Source organism: Sus scrofa, chromosome 4, assembly GCF_000003025.6.
Source record: "Sus scrofa isolate TJ Tabasco breed Duroc chromosome 4, Sscrofa11.1, whole genome shotgun sequence".
NCBI classification, from domain to species: Eukaryota; Metazoa; Chordata; class Mammalia; order Artiodactyla; family Suidae; genus Sus; species Sus scrofa.
In genome coordinates, this window is record NC_010446.5 from 111,036,065 (window position 1) to 111,063,020 (window position 26,956).

General features: G+C 39.6%; 1 protein-coding gene across 5 annotated transcripts in view; it reads left to right on the forward strand.

Moving 5' to 3' along the window:
- Positions 1 to 26,956, forward strand: part of WDR47 (WD repeat domain 47) — a 70,587-nt gene that overhangs the window by 29,727 nt on the left and 13,904 nt on the right. For all 5 annotated transcript variants that reach the window (XM_005663599.3, XM_005663602.3, XM_001926649.7 and 2 more), the window contains 6 exons: positions 3,901 to 4,703; positions 6,719 to 6,842; positions 14,773 to 14,951; positions 20,033 to 20,290; positions 24,477 to 24,555; positions 26,733 to 26,890. In XM_005663599.3, the coding sequence (XP_005663656.1) occupies positions 3,901 to 4,703; positions 6,719 to 6,842; positions 14,773 to 14,951; positions 20,033 to 20,290; positions 24,477 to 24,555; positions 26,733 to 26,890 (1,601 nt within the window). The remainder of the gene's footprint in view (positions 1 to 3,900; positions 4,704 to 6,718; positions 6,843 to 14,772; positions 14,952 to 20,032; positions 20,291 to 24,476; positions 24,556 to 26,732; positions 26,891 to 26,956) is intronic.

The window sequence follows — 26,956 nt, forward strand, 5'->3', positions numbered from 1 at the left end:
CTTTTCGTGGCTGAGTAGTATTCCATTGTATATATGGACTATATCCTCTTAATCCATTCATCTGTCCATGGACATTTAGGTTGTTTCCATGTCTTGACTATTGTGAATAGTGCTGCAGTGAACATAGGGGTACATGTATCTTTTTGATTTATAGTTTTTGTCCAGATATATGCCCAAGAATGAGATTGCTGGATCACATGGTAGTTCTATATTTAGTTTTCTAAGAAACCTCCATACTCTTCCAAAGTGGTTGTATCAGTTTACATTTCCACCAGTAGTGTAGGCGGGTTCCCTTTTCTCCATACCCTCTCCAGCATTTGTTATTTGTAGACTTATTAATGATGACTATTCTGACTATTCTGACCATGTGAGGTGGTACCTCATTATAGTTTTGATTTGCATTTCTCTATTTTTTTTTAACTGTATTCATTCTCTTGTCCTCATTCAGGGTCATGGCTTTATTTTATTTTATTTTATTTTTATTTTATTTTTTTTCAGGGCTGCAAAGAAGTTCTAGGAAGTTCTATGGAAGTTCCTAGGCTAGGGATCAAATCGGAGCTGCAAATGCTGGCCTACACCACAGCCACAGCAATGGGGGATCTGAGCTGCATTTGCAACCTACACTACAGCTCATGGCAATGCCAGATCCTTAACCCACTGAGCAAGGCCGGGGATCCATGTCATCATGGATACTAGTTGAGTTCATTACTGCTGGTCCATAATGGGAACTATAGGGTTTTGTGTATATATAGTATGGGGTCATCTGCATATAGTGACAATTTTACCTCTTCTCTTCCAATTTGGATACATTTTATTTCATTTTTTTCTCTGATTGCTGTGGCTAGGACTTCCAATATAATGTTGGATAAAATTCATGAGAGTGGGCATCCTTGTCTTGTTCCAGATTTTAGTGGGAAAGCTTTTAGCTTTTCTCTATTGAGTATTATATTGACTGTAGGTTTGTCATAAATGGCTTTTATGATGTTGAGGTATGTTCCATGCATACCCACTTTGGTAAGAGTTTTTATCATGAATGGTCATTGAATTTTGTCAAATGCTTTTTCTGCATCTGTTGAGATGATCCATGGATTTTGACTTTTGTTAATGGAGTGTCTGACAGTGATTTGTGTATGTTGAACCATTCTTGTGAACTTGGGATGAATCTCACTTGGTCGTGGTGTATGATCTTTTTTTTTTTAGACCTCTTTAGTAGTGCCTTTTACTTTTTTTTTTTTTTTTTTGTCTTTTGTCTTTTCAGGGCTGCACCCAAGCGGCATATGGAAGTTCCCAGGCTAGGGGGTCTAATCAGAGCTACAGCTGGCCACAGCAACTCCAGTTCCAAGCCACACCTGCAACCTACACCACAGTTCACAGCAATGCCAGATCCTTAACCCACTGAGCGAGGCCAGGGATTGAACCTTCAACCTCATGGTTCCTAGTCGGATTCGTTTCCACTGTGCCATGACGGGAACTCCATGTATGACCTTTTTTATGTGTTGTTGGATTCAGTTGGCTTAAATTTTGTTGAGAATTTTTGCACCCGTGTTCATCAAAGACATTGGCCTAATTTTCTTTTTTGTTAGTGTCTTTGTCTAGTTTTGGTATTAGCGTGATGGTGGCTTCATAGAATGTCTTTGGGAGTGTTCCTTCTGTCTTTTACAAAAGTTTAAAAAGTTCAAGAGGGATGGGTGTAAGTTCTTTTTTGTATGTCTGGTAGAATTCACCTGTGAAACCAACTGGTCCTGGACTTTTGTTTGTAGGGAGTGTTTTTAGTACGTATTGAGTTTCATTTCTAGTGACCAGTCTGTTCAATTGATCTGTTTCTTCTTGATTCACTTTTGGCAGGCTATATTGTCTAGAAAGTTGTCCGTTTCTTCTAGGTTGTCAAATTTGTTGGCGTATAATTGTTCATAGTATTCTCTTATTATTTTTTTTTATTTCTGCAGTAATCCATTGAGATTTCTTTTTCATTTCTTACTGTATTTATTTGAGTTCTTTCTGTCCTCTTGATGGGTCTGGCCAGAGGTTTGTCAGTTTTGTTTACTCTTTCAAAGAACTAGCTCTATGGTTTTATTGATTTTTTTTCTGTTGTTTTTTGAATCTCTATTTTATTGACTTTCTCTCTGATCTTTAGGATTTCCTTCCTTCTGCTGACTATGGGGGTTTTTTGGTTCTTTTTCTGATGCTTTTAAGTGGTAGATTAGGTTGCTGATTTGAGATTTTTCTTCTTTTTTGAGGCAAGCTTGTATCTCCATGAACTTCCCTCTAAGAACTGATTTTGTGGCATCCCATAGATTTTGAACGGTTGTGTTTTCATTGTCATTTGTCTCAAGTAATTTTTTAAATTTTCCTTTTGATTTTCTCATTGACCCATAGGCTTTTTTTTTTTTTGTCTTTTGTCTTTTTAGGGCCACACCCGTGGCATATGGATATTCCCAGGCTAAGAGTTGAATCGGAGCTGCAGATACCGGCCTATACCACAGCCACAGCAACGTGGGATCTGAGTGGCATCTGTGACCTACACCATAGCTCATCTCAGTGCCAGAACCTTAACCCACTGAGCGAGGGGCTGTGATACAGATGGTCTGTGTGGCTCTCTTTCTGCTTTGCCCCTCCTCAGACTAGCTGCTGTGCTTCTCTCTGATGATCTGAGGCTCCCTGTCAATCCTTGGTGATCTTGCTGTCAGTTGGGTATCCTCAGCCAGGGTATGGATTCTTTTTTTTTCTTCTTCTCTCTCTCTTTATTTTCCTTTTGTTCTGTCCAGTTATGTGGAGGTTTTTTTGCCCTTTTTTGGAAGTCTGAGGTCTTCTACTGTCGTTCAGTAGATGTCCTGTATGAATCGTGCTACCTATACATTTTTTTTTGGTCTTTTTTTTTTTTTTTTTTGCCTTTTCTTGAGCCACTCCAGCTGCATATGGAAGTTCCCAGGCTAGGGGTCTAATCAGAGCTGTAGCCGCCGGCCTACACCAGAGCCACAGCAACGCGGGATCCAAGGCGCGTCTGCAACCTACACCACTGCTCACGGCAACGCCAGATCCTTAACCCACTGAGCAAGGCAGGGATTGAACCTGCATGGTTCCTAGTCGGATTCGTTAACCACTGCGCCACGATGGGAACTCCTGTTTGTTTTGAATTTGTTTGTGGGAGAAGGTAAGCTCCACGTCCTACTCCTCCACCATCTTGATCCTGCCTCTAGATGTTCCCTTTCTTCGTTTGCTTTCTTGTCCCACACACATTTTTCCTAAGGTAGGTTTGACAATGGCTCTTCTGCTTTTTGAGTAAGTTGGAGTGATAGCAATCTGTATAAAGAATTGAATATTGGCATGGCTCAGTTTTCATTTCTAGAAAACTTAATTATTCTTACTCTTAAAAATTACACTTTTGAAAATGATAGTCTTAAGTTTCAAACACTTTTTTATAGATAAAAGTTTAATGTCCTAATAACCAAATTTTTAACTTTTTATTTTAGTGGTAAAAAACCTTTTGGTTCCTGACTTGAAAGTTGTTAAATAGCCCACAGTTATATGAGTATTCTATGACATCAGTTTATCCTTTTGCAATTGAACAGTTTGTCAAGTATCTTGTATTTGAATAAAATACTCTTTGTCTTCCTATCTCATAGCATTTGTCTTTATAATAGCAATCACTTAGATTTTTCTTTCATCTCTAGTTAGTGTTAAATTTTTTATTGGAATTTATTCGATTTACAATATTGTATAGTTTCAGTCTACAGTGAAGTGAAGCAGTTATACATACACATATAGCCATTCTTTTTCAGATTCTCTTCCCATTTAGGCCATTACAGAGTATTGAGTAGATTTCCCTGTGCTATACAATAGTCCCCTGTTACTTACTAGTTTTGTATATAGTGGAGACCAATCCCTTATGTTTTTCTTCAGCTGGAATTTACCATGCAAGAGGCTGTGCAGTGTTTACATGCCCTAGAAGAGTACTGTCCTTCTAAAGATGATTACAGCAAGCTCTGTTTGCTTTTGACTTTGCCTCGTCTGACCAATCATGCTGAATTTAAGGACTGGAACCCCAGCACTGCACGAGTTCACTGTTTTGAAGAGGCTTGTGTAATGGTTGCAGAATTCATCCCTGCTGATAGGAAGCTAAGTGAGGCTGGTTTTAAAGCAAGTAACAATCGTTTATTTCAGCTTGTAATGAAGGGCCTACTCTATGAATGCTGTGTAGAATTTTGTCAAAGTAAAGCAACTGGAGAAGAAATTACAGAAAGTGAAGTACTCCTTGGCATTGACCTCTTATGTGGTAATGGTTGTGATGATTTGGATCTGAGTTTATTGTCATGGCTTCAGAATCTCCCATCTTCGGTCTTCTCTTGTGCTTTTGAACAGAAGATGCTTAATATTCATGTTGACAAACTTCTGAAACCCACAAAAGCTGCGTATGCTGATCTTTTGACTCCTCTTATCAGCAAACTTTCTCCCTATCCATCATCTCCGATGAGAAGGCCTCAATCAGCTGATGCCTACATGACCCGCTCTCTGAATCCTGCTTTAGATGGCCTCACTTGTGGACTAACCAGTCATGATAAGAGAATCTCAGACCTTGGGAACAAAACTTCTCCAATGTCACACTCCTTTGCTAACTTCCATTATCCAGGGGTACAAAACCTCAGTAGAAGTCTCATGCTTGAGAATACAGAATGTCACAGTATTTATGAAGAATCCCCTGAACGGTAAGTATTTGATAAAAATTGGGAAAGCTTCATAAGTATAAGATAATCTAATTGATGTGTATGCATGCCTTCTAAATGCTCAAGTCCTTTTAGTTGAGTGTTAGTCCCTAAAACTTTATTTATGAAGATTTAAAAAATGTTTGGTATGGAAATCTCTGGTGGTGCAGCGGGCTAAGGATCCCACATTGTCACTGCTGCAGCTTGGGTTGCTGCTTGTGGCACGGTTTGATCCCTGGTCCAGGTACTTCCATATGCCGTGGATGTGGCCAGAGAAAAATAAAAGGAGAAAAACAGTTGAAATGTGCGCGCTGTGGCTATTCAATATAGTAGTCTTAAAATTAAATGGCAGGAAAGAAATCTATTCTCAGACATGGGCCAGCATTGACATTTGAGTCTGAAGACCTGGATTCAAGTCCTAGATTCATTTGCTAACTATGCAGTTTTGGGAAAATGACTTTTTTGATTGTTTCCTCATCTGGGAAATGGGAGTTTTAACCTATTTTACAGGTTACTGTGTAAGTTAAATGAGGTAATGCATATGAAAGTACTGTATAATTGCCAAACTAAATCAAACGTTACTTTATAAAGACTGTTTTATTCTATTTCTATACAACCAATAACTCTTACAAATTATATTTTATGTATGTAAAATGGGGCTTCCTACAATCATTAGAGGCTTACCGCACAGTCTGGTAGCTGAAAACGACTTCCTCTTTCCACTTTCTTCTCAGGGTGCATGAGTGTGTGCCTGTGTTTGGGTATTTAACTAATACTAGGCTCCTAATTAATAGTGCCTTTGTGAAGATGACTATCTAGCTCTGCTTCCTTAAAGTCTAGACCTCTGTTTCTGTACATCTTTTTTTTTTAATTTTTTTGGGCTACACCTGCAGCATATGGAGGTTCCCAAGCTAGAGGTCGAATAGGAGCTGCAGCCGCCGGCCTACACCACAGCCATATAGCAATGCAGAGACCAAGCTGCGACTGTGACCTACACCACAGCTCATGGCAATGCCAGATTCTTAACCCACTGATGGAGGCCAGGAATCAAACCTGCGTCTTCATGGATGCTGGTCACATTCGTTTCTGCTGAGCCACGAGCAGAACTCCTCTGTATGTCTTACATACTTCTGCCTGGAGAGGCCATTGTGAAGTCATCTTATAGTCAAATTTCTTGAAGATAAAAACGTTTTTACTTTTGTACTTGTACCCACGGTGCCTTTTACGAGTAAGTAATCTGTGTGAATGTGGTATTCATCATCTTTGGATAATAGTAGTTATTAAACATTTTGAACAGCATGATGATGAAAAGTAGAAATTGCTAGTGTTTTAGAGGACTGTTAGGCACAATCTGACATAGGATGTCAAGTTTATTAATTAGTATACATTAAAAATATTTGAAAGATGTATATTTAGCTTTTAAATATAAATAAATCAAAGAAAGCTCCCCTACCCCTTTTTTGAGCTGTGCCCATGGCATGGAGAAGTTCCCAGGCCAGGGATTGAACCCATACCACAGCAGTGACAATGCCAGATCCTTAACTGCTAGGCCACCAGGGAACTCCAAAAGAAAACTTTTTAATAAAATCTCAGTGATTCTTAAAATCTTATTGAAATATATTGGAGGAAAGAAAATTGATATTTGGACAGCAAAATAACAGATTAAATGTTCTTTAAGAGAATTTAGGCATTAGGTCATCCAACCTATTAATTTGTAGATGAAGGTGAGTCACAGAGAATATAAGTGATTTTCTCAAGGCCACACATTCTATTGTAAATGGTGTGCTACTCCCTTTGCTTAATAATCCAGTGTTCTTTCATTATAAGCACATTCTAGTTTTTTTAAAAAAATCCCTTACACAGTATACTTAAGAAAGTAAAATGAAAAATCTGTTTTTGTGCATTTGATAAACACTTAGACTAAGCAGTCATTGTTTTGAATGGAAAATTCTCTAACTACAATATATTTTTCTTAACTCCTACCTCTTTCTTTTTGTTTTTGTTTTTTTGCCCTGAAGTGATACACCTGTTGAGACACAGCGGCCTATCAGCAGTAAAATCCTGGGCCAGAGTTCAGTTTCAGAAAAAGAGCCTGCAAATGGAACACAGAATCCAGGACCAGTTAAGCAAGAAAAAAATGAGGTAATATTTACTACACCTAGCATTTTTAGAGTTATTTTCTTTGGAAATAATACTATTTGCTTGGATAGAATTTTCTGATGTTTGAGAGTAGGAGAGAGAATATCTAGATTTTCTTATTAATTAGCTCATTTTCTCCCCTCTCCTTTAATGATTTATAGTATTTTTGGTTATCATGTATTTTGGAGCTTTTTTTTTTTTTTTTGGCCACACCCATGGCATATGGAAGTTCCCAGGCAAGAAATCATACTTGCACCTCAGTAGTGGGGGATCTGAGCTGCATCTGTGGCCTACATCACAGCTCATGGCAACACCGGATCCCCAACCCACTGAATGAGGCCAGGGATTGAACTTTCGTCCTCATGAATACTAGTCAGTTTCCTTACCACTGAGCCACAATGGGAACTCCCGAAAAATTATTTTTAAAAGTACATATGGATATGCACCAAACAGTGGAATCCCAGAATATATGAAGCAAACATTGGCAGAGCTGGAGGAGGAGAAATAGATAGTTCTGCAATAAGAGTTGGAGACTTTGGTACTTGCAATAATAGCTAGAACAGCTAAACAGAAGATCAGTTTAGAGGACTTGAACAACATTATAAACCAATTAAACCTAAGAGACGTCTTCTGGACAGTCTTAACAATAGAATACACATTCTTCTGCAGTGCACATGCAACGTTCTTCAGGATATACCATATGTTAAGTCACAAAACAAATCTCAATAAATTTGAAATCATGTGTCTTCTCTGACCACAATGGAATAAAGCTAGAAATTAATTACAGAAGGAAAATTTCAAAATTGACAGATTTTTAAAAATTAATCAACATACTCTTAATGAATGGGTGAAGAAAGATATCACGAGGGAAATAAAAAAAATATTAAAGACTAATGAAAATGAGTATAGCATTCCAGAATATACAGCACACTTATAGAATGCAGCAAAATCAGTGCTTAGGGAGAAGTTTATAACTGCCAATGCCTACATTAAAAAGAAGAAATATCTGGAATGCCCATTGTGGCTCATTGGGTCAAGAACCCAACTAGTATTCCTGAGGATGCAGGTTCAATCCCTGGCCTTGCTTAGTGGGTTAAGAATCCTATGTTGCTGCAAGCTGTGGAGTGGGTGGCAGATGTGGCTTGGATCCCACATTGCTGTGGCTGTAGTGTAGGCTGGCACTCCAATTTGATCCCTAGCCCAGGAACTTCCATATGCTGCAAGTGCAGCCGTGAAAGGGAAAAAAAAAAAAAAAAAAAAAAAAAAGAGTGCATCTGAAGAATACAGAACAGTCTTCACAACTGAAGCTTGCAGTCTGCGTATGGGAACAGTGGAAAATGCTGCTGGAAGCCTTGAATAGTGGATAAGGAGTTAGGCGTATGTATCTTTCCCTAAAAAGAAAAAAAAAAAAAAAGAAATATCTCAAATCAATAACTTATCTTTATGCCTTGAAGAGCTAGAAAAAAGAAGAGCAAGCTAGACCCAAAGCTCGCAGAACGAAGGAAATAATAAAGATTAGAGGACAGATAAATAAAATAGAGAAAAAGAAAACAAGAGAGAGAATGAACAGAACCAAAAGTTGATTCTTTGAAAACTGACAAGCCCTTAACTAGACTGACAAAGAAAAAGAGAACACAAATAACTAAAATCAGAAATAAAGCTATTAACCTTACAATAATAAGAAGAATTATAAGAGAATACTATGACTGGTTGTAGACCAACAAATTAGGTAACTTAAATGGAGAAATTCCTTAGAAACACACAGTTAGTAAACTGACTCAGAAAAAAAATAGAAAATCTCAACTGACATATTACTGATTTCTGAATCTAGGATCCAATGGCTTCACTAGTGAATTCTACAAATTTAGGAGGGGTTAACAACAATCCTCAAAAATCTTCAAAATAGAAGAGAGGCGTTCCCATCGTGGCGCAGTGGTTAACGAATCCGACTAAGAACCATGAGGTTGCCCTTGCTCAGTGGGTTAACGATCTGGCGTTGCCGTGAGCTGTGGTGTAGGTCACAGACGCGGCTCGGATCCTGCGTTGCTGTGGCTCTGGCATAGGCTGGCAGCTACAGCTCCGATTAGACCTCTAGCCTGGGAAACTCCATATGCTGTGGGAGCAGCCCAAGAAATGGTAAAAAGACAAAAAAAAAAAAAAAAAAAAGAAGAGGAGGAAACACTTCTAATTCATTCTGTGAAGTCAGCATTATCCTGATACCAAAGCCAGATGAAGATACTACAGAAAGCTACAGACTAATTAACATCTCTTATGAACGTAGAAGCAAAAATCAACAAAATACTAGCACACAAAATCCATCAGCATGGTAAAAGGATTGTGTGCATCCTGACCAAATGGATTGATTCTAGGATGCAAGGGTAGTTCAACATAAAAAAAAATCAATTGATATGGAAAAGGCATTTGACAAAATCAAACACCCTTTGATGATAAAAACTCAGGAGACTGAGAATAGAAGGGAACTTCCTCAGCATGGTGAAGATCGCTTATGTAAAACCCAAGCTAACATCATACTCAGTGGTGAATGACTTTCTCCCTAATGAGATCAGGAACAAACACAGGGGTGCCTGCTTTCACCACTACTATTCAGCATTTATTAGAAGTTCTAGCCAGAGCAGTTAGATCAGAAAATGAAATAAATTGGAAAGGAAGAAGTAAAGCTATCTCTATTCGCAAATGGCATGAGTAAGATATGTATATAATCATGAAGAATTCACAAAATTACTAGGACTTTATAAAAAAGTTCAGCAAAGTTGCATGGTACAAGGTCACCACATAAAATTCAGTTGTTTTTGGGTACATCAGCAATGAACAATTAGAAAAGGAAATTAAGGAGTTCCCGTTGTGGCGCAGTGGTTAACAAATCCGACTAGGAACCATGAGGTTGCAGGTTCGGTCCCTGGCCTTGCTCTGTGGGTTAAGGATCTGGCGTTGCCGTGAGCTGTGGTGTAGGTCGCAGACCCGGCTCGGATCCCGCGTTGCTGTGGCTCTGGCCTGGGCCGGTGGCTACAGCTCCAATTGGACCCCTAGCCTGGGAACCTCCATATGCCGTGGGAACGGCCCAAGAAATAGCAAAAAGACAAAAAAAAAAAAAAAAAAAAAGAAATTAAGAAAGCAATTTCACTTAAAATAGTGTATAAAAGGATAAATTACCTGGGAAGAAATTAAGGAGGTTAAAGACATATATTGAAATCTACAAAACATTGCTGAAAGAAATTAAAGATCTAAATAAATGGAAAGACATTCTTTGTTCATGGAGAGGAAGATTTAATACTGTTAAGATGTCAGTACTACCCAATATGATTTACAGATTTCATGTAATTCCTATAAATATTTCACAACCTCTTTTGCAATAATGGAAAAACCAATACTCAAATTCTTATAGAATTGCAGGGTTCTTTGAATAGCCAAAACAATCTTGAAAAAAGGAAGAAGAAAGTTGTAGGACTCACACTTCATAATTTCAAAACTTGCTACAAAACTACAAAAACTGAGAGTTCCCATTGTGGCTCAGTGGGTTGTGAGCCTGATTAGTATCCATGAGGATGTGGGCTTGATCCCTGGCCCCACTCAGCGGGTTAAGGATCCTGCGTTGCCATGAGCTGTGGTCTAGGCGGCAGCTGCAGCTCCAATTCAACCCCTAGCGTGGGAACTTCCATATGCCACAAGTCTGGCCCTGAAAAAAAAAAAAAAAAAAAAAAACCTACAGAAATCAAAACTGTGTGGTACATTTAGAAGAACAGGCGTATACACCAATGGAATAAATTTGAGAGACCAGAAGTAATACTGTTTATCAGTAGCCAAGTGATTTTGATTTTGATTTTATTATTTTTTTGCTTTTTAGAGCCACACTTGCTGCATATGGAGGTTCCTAGGCTAGGGGTTAAATCTGAGCTACAGCTGCTGGCCTGCACCACAGCCACAGCAATGCCAGATCTGAGCCACATCTTTGACCTACACTGCAGCTCACGGCAACGCCACATCCTTAACCCACTGAGCAATGCCAGGGATCGAACCTGCAACCTGGTGGATCCTAGTTAGGTTCCTTAACTGCTGAGCCACGAAGGTAACTCCCGCCAGTTGATTTTTGACAAGGGTGTCGAGTGCATTCAGTGGGGAAACAAACTAAATGGATCATGCTAGGAGTTCCCATTGTGGCTCAGTGGGTTAAGAACACGACTAGTATTCCATGAGGATGCAGGGTTTGATCCCTGCCTCATTCATTGGGTTAAGGATCTGGCATTGCTGTGAGCTATGGTGGAGGTCAAAGACACAGCTTGGATCCCTTGTTGCTATGTCTGTGGTGTAGGCTCGTAGCTACAGCTCCCTTTGGACTCCTAGCCTGGCAACTTCCTTATGCTTGCAGGCACAGCCCTAAAAAGAAAAAAAAATAAATAAAAAAGAGTCATGCTAGATCAACTGGATTTCCACATGCAAAAGAATGAAGTTGGACCTCTACCTCACACCTAAAAGCATAAAACTGTTAGAAGAAACCATAGGGGTAAATTTTCACAACCTTGGATTTTGTAGTGTGTTCTTAGGTATGATACCAAAAGCTTAAACCACAAATGTAAAAACTGATAAATTAGACTTAAAAACTTTTGTGCATCAAAGGACATTTTTAAAAAAGTGAAAAGACAGCCTACAGAATGGAAAAAAATATTTGTACATTGTTTATCTGGTAAAGGTTTAATATCTAGAAATGTAAAGAACTACTACAACTCAACAACAACAAAAAATCCAATTTGAAAAAGGACTTGAGGGAGTTCCTGTTGTGGTGCAGCGGAAACCAATCCAACTGGTATCCATGGGAATGTGGGTTTGATCCCTGGCTTCGCTCAGTGTGTTGGGGATCCAACGTTGCTGTGAGCTGTGGTGTAGGTAGCAGAGGCGGCTCAGATTTCAAGTTGCTGTGGCTATGGTGTAGGCCAGCAGCTGTAGCTCTGATTTGACCCTTAGCCTGGGAACTTCATATGCCACAAGTGTGGTCCTAAAAAGCAAAAAAAAAAGGACTTGAGTAGCCATTTCTCCAGATTGGCCAAATGTCTACAAATAAGTTCAGGAAAAAGATGCTTAACATCACTTGTCATTTGGGAAATGCAAATCAAAACCACTATGAAGTATAACTTCACAACTACTAGAATGGCTAAAATCAAAGCAGTGGAAAATAACATGTGTTGGTGAGGAAATAGAGAACTTTAAGCCTTCGTGCATTGCTAGTTGGGATGGAAAATGGTGCAAAAAGCAAAACATGGAATTACTGTATGACCTAGTAATTTCATTTCTAGGTATATACCCAAAGGCATTGAAAGCAAGGACTCAAACAGATACCTGTACATTCATGTTCATTGCAGCATTATTCACAGTAGCCAAGGTAGAAATAAGCCATGTCTATCCACTGGTTAATGGATAAACAGAAGTGATATATTCATACAATGGAATATTACTCAGCCATAAAAAGGAATGAAGTCTGACATATGTTATAACATGGAAGAATGTTGAAAAAAACATAGTGTTAAGTGAAATAAGCCAGCATAAAAGAATAACTATTGTATGATTCCATTTATATGAAGTATCTAGGATAGGTGAATTCATAGAGACAGAAAGTAGAATAAAGGTTAGCAGGGGCTTGAGGAAGAGGGAAATGGGGAGTTACTGCTTTATGGTTAATAGAATTGCTGTTTGGGGTGATGAAAATTTTAGGAAATAGAAAATAGTGATAGTTGCACAACATGAACGTAATGCTACTGAATTGTACAATTAAAAATGGTTTAAAATGGAGTTCTGTCGTGGCACAGCGGAAATGAATCCAACTAGGAACTATGAGGTTGCGGGTTTGATCCCTGGCCTTGCTCAGTGGGTAAGGATCTGGTGTTGCCATGAGCTGTGGTGTATGTTGCAGACACAGCTCAGATCTGGCATTGCTGTGGCTCTGGCGTAGGCCGGCAGCAACAGCTCCAATTAGATCCCTGGCCTGGGAACCTCCATATGCTGCAGGTGCGGCCCTGAAAAGACAAAAGACAAAAAAAAAAAAAAAAACAGTTAAAATGACAAATTTTTTTTTTTTTAATTTTTGTCTTTTTGCCATTTCTTGGGCCTCTCTCATGGCATATGGAGGTTCCAGGCTAGGTGTCTAATCAGAGCTGTAGCTGCCGGCCTACGCCACAGCTACAGCAACACCAGATCTGAGCCGTGTCTGCAACCTACACCACAGCTCACAGCAACACTGGATCCTTAACCCACTGAGCGAGGCCAGGGATCGAAACCATAACCTCATGGTTCCTAGTTGGATTCGTTAACCACTGCGCCATGACGGGAACTCCCTAAAATGACAATTTTTATATTTATTTTATCACAATGAAGATTTTTTTTAAAAAAGGACATGCAGATAATTTTATCTCAGTTATTGCTATAAGTTGTTGCTATAAGAAATAGAGGAGGATTGTTACTACTTTCTGGAAAATGGAGACAGTTTCAGCTTTAGTTAGTGATACAAGACTCTTGGTTAAGCTCATTGTCATTGCTGGCCAATTTTAAAGATGACTGATTTGTTCTCACATACCCATATAATGTGATTAGACTCCAGCTTGGAAGAAAGAGTCTTTCTTGGCCAATGTTGGAATTCACTAAAATATCTAAGTTGTATAAGTTGAGTGCTATGCAGTTATTTTAGAAGAGTGAAGTAGGAATTTTGGGACTGCTAGGTTTAACACCTTCTTGTGAAAGACCGTTTAAAAACTGAATTAAAGTATTGCTTTTGAGGGAAATTTTACATACATTTCCCTCCAGAATAACCTATTAAATCACTTACATTCTTTTTTTTTTTTTTTTTTTTTTTTTTTTTTTGTCTTTTTACCATTTCTTGGGCCGCTTCTGCAGCATATGGAGGGTCCCAGGCTAGGGGTCGAATCGGAGCTGTAGCTGCCAGCCTATGCCAGAGCCACAGCAACACGGGATCCGAGCTACATCTGCAACTTACACTACAGCTCACGGCCAATGCCGGATCCTTAACCAGCACTGAGCATGGCCAGGGATCAAACCCGCAACCTCATGGTTCCTAGTCGGATTCGCTAACCACTGAGCCACGACGGGAACTCCACATTCTTTTTTTTTCTTTTTAGGGCCGCACCCATGGCATACGGAAGTTCCCAGGCTAAGGGTTGTATTGGAGCTACAGCTGCTGGCCCGCACCACAGCCACAGTAACTGGGGATCCAAGCCACATCTGCGAACCTACACCACAGCTCATGGCAACGCTGGATCCTTAATCCTCTGATCAAGGCCAGGGATTGAATCTGCATCCTCATGGATACTAGTTGGATTCATTACTGCTGAGTCACAATGGGAACTCCACGTTCTTAAGTGTGTTGGACAAGGTTAATATTGTGCGTATTAAATATTAATGCTCAGTAAGTATTTTTTTTCCAAAAAATAGACAGGTTTGTGTTAGGCTTGATCTGCATTTGTATTCTCTATCCATGTCTCCCATGTGACCACTATAATTTTTGTTTATTTGTTTGTTTGTTTTTTGGCTGTGCCCACAGCATGTTCCTGGGCCAGGGACTGAACCCGAGCCGCAGCAGCAATCTGAGCCATAGGAGTGACTAAGTCAGATCCTTAGTCTGCAGCCCCCCAAGTGATTTGTATTTATTTGGTGTTAGGGATCCAGGATGACCATCCATTCTGGCCAGTCTCTTGCTGTGGAATAGAGCAAGTCAGCTGATCTACTGACTTAACAGTCAGCTGTTAAGATTCAGGATACAATGTTATTTTTCAGAGCCAATGTATTACATATTTTCTGATTGTTAATTATTGCTGTCTGTATGTTTTATTCAGCACTTGTGGAAGTTGCTGTTGAGTGGTGACATATTCGATCATAGTCTGCTCAAATATATTATTTTTCTAATTTTTTTAAGCTTCGAGATTCAACAGAACAATTTCAAGAGTATTATAGGCAGAGATTACGCTACCAGCAGCATCTAGAACAGAAGGAGCAACAGCGACAGATATACCAACAGATGCTGCTTGAAGGAGGTGTGAATCAGGAGGATGGTCCTGATCAGCAGCAAAACCTTACTGAACAATTCCTTAATCGGTCAGTCTTTCAGTCACTTTTTCACATATAAGGAATTATTTAAAAGCTATTACGAGCATGCAGTAACTGCTACTTTCCATGTATCATTTGAAATTTTCAGGCTTTTTAAGTGTTTCAAGTAGTGTGAAGTGACAACTCCTACTTACAGTGTTCTCAGGGCTCATCTAGTTTTGTTCTTCCCTTCAAATGGCCTTTCACATCTAAGCCATGGGAGCAGAGTGTGTGGGAGTTTCAGCACAGCCGGCTGGAAGCAGGCTGCTTCTGGATCCAGCCCTGTCCCTGGGTGGCTGAGGACCCAGGGGAAGTTCCTTACCTTCCATTTGCTTGTTTCCTGTCTGCTTCACAGGATTGCATGAGGATTGAATGAGCTCATCTCTGTGACGTGCTTAGAATAGCACCTGGCCTGTAGTGAGCACTCTACTGAGTGTCAGCTGTTATTTTTATTGTTATTTTGAAAGCCTAAACTTTCAGATTCTGTTGAATTTAGTATATTAAAATGATTCTTTCTTATAATCTCTGACAAGACAGTATGAACTGATTTTTAATTATAGGAAGTAAATACATGGTAAAGTGTTTTTATTTTTTAGAAATCAACAAACTGGAATAGGTGTATTTAAATGAGCAAGGGTTGTTGGAAGATTGAGTTGATATATATAAACAGTTACTCAGAATAATTTCTGCCATGTGGGAGATATGCTGTAAATGTTGGCTTTCATCCTGATTCTAATCAGGCAGTGCAGTGGTGACTGTCTTTACTTGGAGCAGTAATATTGGAAGTAATTTGCTTGACACTGTGGGTTGTGCAAGTCAGTGAGCCTGAAACTGATGCTGTCTTCAAACCTTCACACAGGGAATGTTTATATTGTCATCTAGAGTCCAGGTAATCCTCTGAACATTCAATTTGAGGGTCTTTTTCTTACCACCTCTGATCAAGTTGGTGGCTTATCATAATTGTCCCAATTTGATGAATTGCTACTTCTGGTTCTTGGAAGTCATGTTCTGTATAGCAGGATGTCCTACTGTACAGCACAGGGAACTATATCCAGTCTCCTGGGGATAGACCATAATAGACAATAATACTTAAAAAAAAAGAATACATATATTTATGACTGAGTCATAATGAAAGTCATGGTTGCGATTTGACTTTCTGATCATTTTATTTTTTTTAATTTTTTGTCTTTTTTGTCCTTTTTTAGGGCTGCACCCGTGGCATATGGAGGCTCCCAGGCTAGGGGTCTAATCAGAGCTACAGCTGCTGGCCTACACCACAGCCACGGCAACGCGGGATCCGAGCTGTGTCTGCGACCTACACCATAGCTCACGGCAAGCTGGATCGTTAACCCACTGAGCAAGGGTAGTGATCGAACCTGCATCTTCATGGATGCTAGTTGGGTTTGTTAACCACTGAGACACTACAGGAACTCCTGATCTCAATTTCTTTAGAGATTAGAATTTAAAATTACATTAAAGGTAAGTATGTTACAAAAATCCATAGCATAACAGGGTTTGTTATAAATGTAAATAGTTGTTTATCCATAAGACAACCAGGTCTACTATAAATATGAATGAATGTTATCCTAGGCCTTTGTAAATTAGTTTTATGAATTATGTTTTTCTCATCTATTGTGTTTTCTAATTCTTTAATATAATACTTTTATTCAATCCTTTTTTTCTAGATCCTCAGTTTTATGTGTCTGAGCCTGTACCAGGACATTAAAGTACCTGACTGATATGAAGGATGAATTGAATAGATAGAATCTATAAATTAAAACATACTCCCCCCCTTAATGTTTTAGTCTTCCAAATCATTCTAGCAGTAGAGCTTAGTTTCCAGATTTAAATTTTACTTCTTAGAATAAGGCAAAGAAAGAGGAGGAGAAATAAAGAGTCCTGTTATATAGCAGATCTTATTGAAAAAAATCAACTAAAGCATGATAGGATTATTAACGGTACTGTATCACTACTTTATACCTCTTGATATTTTGTTTGTTATTAATAATTGGCACTTATTATAGGCATATTCCGCCCCTTCCCTATGCTTCCCACTTCTGGAGTCAAAATGATATTAGCATTTCCCAAATTTATTTGACCTCAGGCTGTTTTTTTTTTTTTTTTTAAATGGGAAGCATTTCACTGTATTAGTTTCACAGAAACTTAGAAATGCTGCCTAGTTAAAATTTTTAACTGATATTTAGTAATGGATGGCAGTTCTTTTAATATTGAACTGCTCTGTTAGTCTTTTTAAAGCCCTGAACACACATGTGCCTACACACATACAGGAACACCAATTTGTAAAAAATATTTTATTGGAGTATAGTTAATTTACACCACAGTGTTAGTTTCAGGTGTACAGCAAAGTGATTCAGTTATACATAAATCCATTCTTTTTCAGATTATTTTCCCATATAGCTTATTTCAGAATATTGAGTAATGTTCCCCGTGCTATAAGTAGGTCCTGGTTGGTTATCTATTTTATATAGTAGTGTGTATATGTTAATCCCAAACTCCTAATTTATCCCTCCTCCCTCCTCTAACATTTCCTCTTTGGTAACCATAAGTTTGTTTTTGAAATCTGTGAGTCTGTTTCTGTGTTTTTTGGTTTTTTTTTTTTCTTTTTGCTATTTCTTTGGGCCGCTCCCGCGGCATATGGAGGTTCCCAGGCTAGGGGTCGAATCAGAGCTGTAGCCCCCGGCCTACGCCAGAGCCACAGCAACGCAGGATCCGAGCCTCGTCTGCAACCTACACCACTTGTCATGGCAACGCCCGATGTTAACCCACTGAGCAAGAGCAGGGACCGAACCCGCAACCTCATGGTTCCTAGTTGGGATTCGTTAACCACTGCGCCACGATGGGAACTCCTGTTTCTGTTTTATAAAGAAGTTTGTTTGTATCATTTAAAAAATTTGATTCCATATTTATATCATACAATATTTGTCTTTCTTTTTCTGACTTAGTTCGCTTATTATGATAACCTCTAGTTGCATCTGTGTTTTTGCAAATAGTATTATTTCGTTCTTTTTTATGGCTGAGTAATATAATTCCATTGTATATATGTACCACATTTTTTTTTTTTTTTGTCTTTCTGCCTTTTCTAGAGCCCCACCTGCAGCATATGGAGGTTCCCAGGCTAGGGGGTCAAATTGGAGCTGTAGCCACCGGCCTACGCCAGAGCCACAGCAACATGGGATCCGAGCCATGCCTGCGACCTACACCACAGCTCATGGCAATGCCAGATCCTTAATCCACTGAGCGGTACCAGGGATCGAACTGGCAACCTCATGGTTCCTAGTCAGATTCGTTAACCACTGAGCCACGAAGAGAACTCCAATGTACCACATTTTATTTATCCTTTCCTCTGTTGATGGACTTTTAGGTTGCTTCCATGTTTTGGCTATTGTAAATAGTACTGCAGTGAACATTGCGGTGTGCGTGTATCTTTTTTTTTTGTCTTTTTGCCATTTCTTGGGCAGCTCTCGCGGCGTATGTCTTTTTGCCATTTCTCGCAGCTCTCCCAGGCTAGGGGTCTAATCGGAGCTGTAGCCACCGGCCTACGCCAGAGCCACAGCAATGTGGGATCCGAGCCGCGTCTGCAACCTACACCACAGCTCACGGCAACGCCGGATCATTAACCCACTGAGCAAGAGCGGGGATCGAACCCGCAACCTCATGGTTCCTAGTCGGATTCGTTAACCACTGCGCCACGACGGGAACTCCCTGCATGTATCTTTTTGAATTATAGTTTTGTCTGGATATATGCCCAGGAGTGGGATTGCTGGATCCTACGGTAGTTCTAGTTTTAGTTTTTTAAGAAATCTCCATACTGTTCTCCATAATGGTTGTACTAATTTACATTCCCACCAACAGTGCAGGGGGTTCCCTTTTCTCCACACCCTCTCCAGCATTTTTTGTAGACTTTTTGATGATGGCTGTTCTGATCAGTTTGAGATGACACCTCATTGTAGTTTTCATTGCATTTTTCTAAACAACAAACACTAATGTTTAATGCAGGAAAGTTAGAAAATACAGTGAGTCACGAACACCTCTTAGTAATCACATCTGTTGTGTAGTCCTCTGTCATATTAAGTCTAGGTTGGAGAAAGGGATACCGAGGCCAGTTCTAGTCTAAATCTTAAGAGAGTCTGACAACTTCCTCTGTGCCCTTTGGAGCCCTGAGTCTCCCATAGGGCATAAGGCTACCGTGATATAGGGAGACTGGCAGTGAGGGAAAGGCCCTGAGGCTGACTTGTTTTGCTCCCTGTTTTAGCTCCCTAGCGCCTAGATTAGAGCCTGACAAATAGTCTTTATAGAATGAATAAATGAATGAATGAATGTGTGAATAATAGGGTTGCCACTTGCCTTTGTTCTAACATGGACTGCTTTAGTCGTCCATTTCCTAATTGATAAGATATTACTAGACAGATGAAATAAAAATGCTTGTTTTGTTGGTGAGAAACTTGGTAGTGGTTATTTTTATTGATTATTTTGGGAAATTATTTCAAGTTGAAAATTGAACCAAAGTTATACTAGAGAAGAAACAGATTTTTTTTTTTCTGTTTTTATGGTAAAAGGTGCTTTTAGGAGTTTCCGTCTGGCTCAGTGGTTAACGAATCCGACTAAGAACCATGAGGTTGCGGGTTCATCCCTGCCCTTGCTCAGTGGGTTAAGGATCCGGTGTTGCCGTGAGCTGTGGTGTAGATTGCAGACATGGCTCAGATCCCATGTTGCTGTGGCTGTGGTGTAGGCCAGCGGCTACAGCTCCGATTCGACCCCTAGCCTTAGAACCTCCATATGCTGTGGGAGTGGCCCTAGAAAAGGCAAAAAGACCAAAAGAAGACCCCCCCCCCAAAAAAGGTGCTTTTAAAAAGTCAGTGATACCCATTATGTTTATCTCCTTTACAGTGGTTTTACTGTAGGAAGATTTTGATCTTCTTTCAGTTTCTTGGTTATGTCTTAAGCTGATGATGGTAATTTTTGGTACTAAACTTGTCATATATTATATGTGCATGTATTTAGCATATTTTATATGTTAGGAAAATGATTACATTTTTATTTTAATATAATTGCGTTGTTTTATGTTGTAGGTCCATTCAGAAGCTTGGTGAATTAAATATTGGAATGGATAGTCTGGGTAATGAGGTACCAGCACTCAGCCAGCAATGTAATGGGAACAAAGGCGATGGATCTAATAATTCTTCTATAACTAGTTTCTCTACACCACCCCAAGATTCTGGTCAGAGAGTAACACATGATCCTTCAAATATTCACACAAGCACGCCTCGAAATCCTGGATCAACAAATCACATACCTTTTCTTGAGGAATCACCTTGTGGAAACCAAATGTAAGTGCTTTACGTGTAAAACCTGGAAGTGTTAACTTTATACTAATCAAAAGAAACATAGAAAGCTGAACTTCTCTTTGGAGCCTTACAAATGGAAGTTTTTACAGTTCATTACATAGATTTTTTTTCCCAGTGTGCCCTCATTTATCTATATTCACTTCTACTAACTTCTGAATCTCTTAATAGTCTTTATTCTCCTATTTTCCTTTTTGCTTTCCTACCACCATCGAGACAATTCTGGTGTTTTTATGAGCCATTTTACTCAGAGATCATGTAGTTTTAGGGTTTATCCTCTCCCCAGTTTTTTTTTTTCCTTGTCATTGGTATTTTTCAACAAATAATCTTTTAATTCACAGACCTTTGGGCACAAGAAGATGTCTTAGGACATGGCGGAATGAACACAGCAAGACAGTCTTGGCAACTCTAGCAGTTATAGCAATTGAGCCTACTTGCATATTTATGTTTTCGCTAGTCAGAGAAAATTTCATCATGCTCTCATTAGTAAACAATTGTTAATTTATGCAATGGGAATACTTGAGCATTTTCTTCATCTATTATAATATTAAAACATCATTTTATCTTCTTTTTTTTATTTTTATTTTTTTGTCTTTTCCAGGGCTACACCCGTGGCATATGGAGGTTCCCAGGCTAGGGGTCGAATCAGAGCCACAGCCACAGCAACGTGGGATCCAAGCTACATCTGTGACCTACACCATAGCTCATGGCAATGCTGGATCCTCAACTCACTGAGCAAGAGCAGGGATGAACCCGCAACCTCATGGTTCCTAGTTGGATTCGTTAACCACTGAGCCATGACGGGAACTCCATTTTTTTCACATTTTTAATATTTTTGGTAAGATTTTTATTTTTTCAAAACTTTTTGTTTTTCATGGTGAGAATAATTGCCTTATTTTTGGTGTGGGTGTGTATGTGTGCAGATGCTTAGTTTTCTTGCTACCTATCACTAAACTATCTGCAGATGCAGTGACAGACTGTAAGATCACTAAACTCCTCATTACAGTTAAAAAAAAATCAAGTTTTGGGAGTTCCCATTGTGGCTCAGTGGTTAGCGAATCCGACTAGGAACCATGAGGTTGCGGGTTCGATCCCTGGCCTTGTTCAGTGGGTTAAGGATCTGGCATTGCCGTGAGCTGTGGTGTAGGTTGCAGACGTGGTTCGGATCTGGCCTTGCTGTGGTTGTGGTGTAGACCAGCAGCTACAGCTCCGATCAGACCCCTAGCCTGGGAACCTCCATATGCCTCGGGTGCGGCCCTGGAAAAGACAAAATAAATAAATAAATAAATCAAGTATTTTCTCTCTCATTTTTCACCCCTGGTTCATTATTCCTCCTGATTCATTTTATTTTTCCCCCCATTTAAACATAATTTATGTACATTTATGGCTTTATACAATAATAGCAGAGATTGGTCTTGTGTCTGTAAGTAGTACATCAGTGACATCAGGCACTTCGCAGTATCGGAATTCGAGTGTGGAATCTGCACTGTTCCTAAACATGAGCAATGAAATGTGGGAGGGTGTGACTACGTCCTCACGGGACTGACCTGGTCACACCTGGCCCCACTGCCAGGCCGTGCACCCTGCTTAAGGAAGAGGCCGAGAGTAATGCTAGGCTGCTCGTTTGCCTAAACCACCATGCATCTTTTACTGAATGATTCCTTCTAAATTGAAACCACAAGAGAAACTTGTTGTTTAAAAGTCAGCTATAAATTAAGAACTCTTAGGAGCTGAGTGTAGCAATTTCCAGTTGGGGTTTAAGGGTTGGGGATGAGGAGTGTCCTGTTTCATTTTATATTCATTGCTTCTGGACCAGTTTATTCAGGCCTGGAGAGTCCTGGGACTTCCCTTCACCATTCTCCTGGGAATTTCCTATGCCTCTTCCCTGGATTAAATCCCTTGATTTCAGGATCTCATGTAGTTTCCTTAAAAAGGGGTACCTCAGGGGTGAAGTTTCTGAGACCTTGCCTGTCTAAATAAATATTCCACATTTGACTTGTTAGTATAGCTGAGTATAGAATTCAAGGATGGCAATTATTCCTCAGAGTTTCAAAGACATTCCTGCACATTTCAGTGTTTTTATTGAGAAGTCTGATGCTCTTGTGACCTGATCCTTTTGTGTGAGGACTGCAGCTTTTTCCACTCTGGAATTTTTTAGAACTTTGTCTTCCTTGATGTTCTAAAACTCCATGATGCTATTCATCAGAGGAGATCTATTTTCCCCCTTCTCTCCTTCTTTCCTCCCTCCCTCCCTCCCTCCCTCCCTCCTTCCTTCCCTTCCTTCCTTCCTTTGCCTTGCCCATGGCATGCAGAAGTTCTGGGGCCAGGGATCAAACCTGTGCCACAGCTATGACACCTGAGCCCTAGCAGTGAAAATGCCCATCCTTAACCTGCTGGGCCACCAGGGAACTCTTATTTTCCTTCATTTTGCTGGATAATTTGTGGGCTCTTTTAAGATGGAGACTTAAATTCTGGAATTTTTTTTTTTTTAAGGCCACACCCTTGGCATATGGAAGTTCCTAGGCTAGGGGTCGAGTCACGAGCCATGGCCACCAGCCCACACCGCAGCAACACCAGATTTGAGCCGCATCTGCGACCTATGCTGCAGCTTGTGGCAATGGTAGATCCTTAACCCACTGAGCAAGGCCAGGGATTGAACCCCAATCCCCATAGATACTATCTGGTTTTGTTCTTAACCCACTGAGCCATAATGGGAACTCTCAAGTTCTGGAATATTGAAAACATATTTATGTAGCAGTTTCTTCATCTCTGTTTATTATTGATTATTTTTTTCTGCTATCATTTTTACTCTTTTAGCTCTTTCTTATTCTCTGAATATCTATTTAAAAAAAAAAATTCCTTTGGCCACACCCATGGCATGTGGAAGTTCCGGGCTGGGGAATGAATCAGAGCCATAGAGGTGACCTGAGCCACAGCAGTGACAATGCCAGATCCTTAACCTGCTGAGCCACCTGGGAATTCCATTTTTTTTTTTTTTTTTTAATGGCTGCACCTGCAGCATATGGAAGTTCCTGGGCCATATGGGATTGAATTTGAGCTGCAGCTGTGACCTACGCTGCAGCTGTGGCAACGCCAGATCTTTTTAACCCTTTGCGTTGGGCTGTGGATTGAACCACAGCGACCAGAGCTGCTGCAGTCGGATTCCTAACCCAGTGCACCACAGCAGAACTACCTTGGAAACAATTTTTAATAGATATTTTTCTTGTTTCCTAGATTCATTATTTTCTCTTATATTTCTAAAGATTTTAATTTTGTTTTTGTAGCTTTTGTTTCCTGAATTGCCTCCCTTCTTCCACCTTCCTTTTCTTGTTTGTTTTAGGCTCTGGTTTTTATTTAGGAAGCTTTCTTCAAGCATTGGGCTATTTGTAAAAGTGAAGCATTAAAAAAATACCAATTGAAGGATGGGATGCATTTATGGATGCATCTGTTTACCTGTTGGCCTCACAAAAGCATTAAGTAAAAACATGGTTTTATTGTGGGACCCTCAACTGTCAAGTTTCTGTTAGTCTTTTCTCTTGGGCCAGATTATTTTTCTGAAGAACAGTCCAGGTTCTTGCCTGGGGTGGAATTTAAGCCAGCGACCAGGATTCTGGAACTCAGCAGAGGAAAGGTACTCTACATCTCACTATAAAATTTGTGATCTTTGACTTAATCTCTTTTCCCGAAAGGCCTCTCATTGCTTCCTTACAACCAGCTATGCTTTGTGTGATAAAGTCTAGAGCCTCTTAACAAATGGTTCCATAAAGTCACTTAGACTGGGATCAGTGAGGTTCATTTGTCCCCCTGCAATATTAGTGATTGAAGGGATAAATTAATTAAGTTTCTGTTTTTGTTTTGTTTTTGTCTTTTTTTGGTCTTTTTAGGGCTACACCCTAGGCATATGGAGGTTCCCTGGTAGGGGTCCAATCCAAGCTGTAGCTGCCGGCCTGCGCCAGAGCCACAGCAATGCCAGACCTGAGCCATGTCTTTGAACTATAACACAGCTCACAGCAACACCAGAGCCTTAACCTGCTGAGCGAGGCCAGGGATTGAACCCGCATCCTCATGGATGCTAGTCGTGTTCGTTAACTGCTGAACCACGACAGGAACTCCAATTTAGTTTCTGTTTTGATATTCAGAGTAAACTCTGCTTGAATTTCTGTTCTAACAGCTCATCATCTGAACATTCAGTCATTAAGCCAACTCTTGGAGATTCTTCAGGGAGTCTATCAAGATCAAGAGGGGAAGAGGTAATACTTTGGGGAAAAAGGTTTCATTGTTTTTATATTTACTTGCAACTCTTGTCAAGAAATGCTCAATTTAAAAAACCATTTTTAGAAGTAGTCCTTATTAATAACTAGTATTAGTAATAATACTGCTAGTTATCTCAAGATAGTAGAGCTTTCACTGAGTGAAGTGGAGGCATTGCCTGAGAAATCACATTTGAGAGTATTCGTATTAATGGTCCAGTGGTGACCAGGGCACATAAGTTAGGGCTGTGCCACTGCTCTCCGAACCCTGTGATTAACCAGTTAAGATATTATTTTGGGTTTCTCACCAGTGCATTTGTTTTTCGTGTTGAAACCAGATATCCTTCCCTAACTAGTATACACCTTCACTGTATCTTATTTTCTCTAATTCAAAGCTTAACCTCATAAACAAAATTATTATTTCAAGTTCTTGTGAGGCCAGACTGGTAACATAAAGGAGTAAAGTTGACTATTTTTGTGATAAACATCTAGGAATATTTATACCTTTCACAAAGAAATATGCTGGCCTAGTGTTTCCAGCTAGAAAGTTAGATTTTTATATGAAACCTATTTTTTAAATGACAACAAATTAGAAAATTAAATACACTGGAGAATAGCAATAAGTTAATTGCGGCTTTGCTGATTCTGCTTTAAAGCAACCCTTAGTAATTATTATTAATGTGCTGTTGGCCATTTAAGCTGTTAGTCTTTCTCCCTTTTTGTCCTCCCTACCCAGGCTATTCATTTGATAGTGACCTTTCTCATATATGGATTAATGGAAAATGTAGTATTTCTAGTCAAATAAATTCATAGGAGTAATATAAGAATTCAGTTTGGTTCCGTAGGGCAAACACAGTGTGATATATGGGGTTTGTCTCCTGTTCCCTCGTGAGGAGGTGCTGCATGAGTACACGACAGTTTGGGCTGGGAGATGCACAATCTTTTCATTGATGTAATCACTCTGGGTTTGAGAGCTCTTAGCGTACAGCCAGAGCTCTAGTGATTTGCCTTTTGGGTTTGAATGTCAGGGTTATACCCAAAGACAGGGTAGGTTAGGCACCACATCCAGCCTGCAGGGCCCCGTTCCAGGTCCAGGGTCCAGTCTTGGTCAGGGTAGCTGGATGGTTTCAGATGATGCCAACAGGAGGAGTCCCCAGAGCTTTTATGCAGAGCTTCTTCAGAGTCCCTTCCTCAGAAGAGGGCTGTGAACAGGTTGACAGTGTAAAATAAAAATGAGGCTGAAACTAAATATTCTGATTAAAATCATTTTTACAGTTTTAAAGGTTTTTTGGTTTTTGTTTGTTTGTTTGTTTGTTTGTTTTTTTAGGGCTGTACATGTGGCATATGGAAGTTCCCAGGCTAGGGGTCGAATCACAGCTGCAGCTGCTGGCCTTTACCACAGCAATGCGGGATCCAATCCTTGTCTTCGATCTACACCACAGCTGATGGAAACAGCAGATCCTTAACCTACTGAGCGAGGCCAGGGATCAAAGCTGCGTCCTTATGGATACTAGTCAGATTCGTTTCCACTGAGCCACGACGAGAACGACATTTTTACAATTTTAAAACGGTATTTTATGGACGTCTCCTGTGGCACAGCAGGTTAAAAATCCGATGTTATCACTGCTGTGGCCCAGGTCACTGCTGCTGCTCGGTTTGATCCCTGGCCCGAGTGTGTCCATATACCACAGGTGTGACCAAAAAAAAAAAGGGTATTTTACGATTTTAGTTAGGAATATTAAAGTGTTTGTTGCTGGAAAGAATGGCAACCTTTTTCTTTTACCCTAAATGGATTAAATAATATTGTTTTATATTTCCTACATTTAGAAATATGAATTATGTTCTTTTGTTTTGTGAGAACTGTATATGTGGGCTTTTTTCCTTGACAGTTATAGAGACTTTAATATGGGAATGCATATTCTTATATTTTATTTTAGTAAATGAAGAAAAACTTAATGTCTGTGAGCTATTTGAGCTTAGTTTAGCAATGTGTAGCAAAAATTTTAAAATTGGGCTTAATTTGGATTTGCCATTCAAAAGAATGTGTGATAGTAGGAAGTGAACATAATATCGTAAAGTGAATACTGCAGTTCAAATGAGTTTAAAATGGGAAGAAGATGAATTCTTTCAAATTAAATTTTTTTAAAGGTTGACTTTCATATTCATTCTTTCCATAGGATGACAAATCAAAAAAGCAGTTTGTTTGTATTAATACCCTAGAAGACACACAAGCTGTCAGAGCAGTGGCATTTCATCCAGGTGGTGGTTTATATGCTGTTGGTTCAAATTCAAAAACTCTGAGAGTTTGTGCCTATCCAGACGTAATTGATCCAAGGTAAGGATACTGCCATTCTTGCTTTAGTTTTTTAATTTAGCTCTCTGACTTTTTTAAGAATTACCA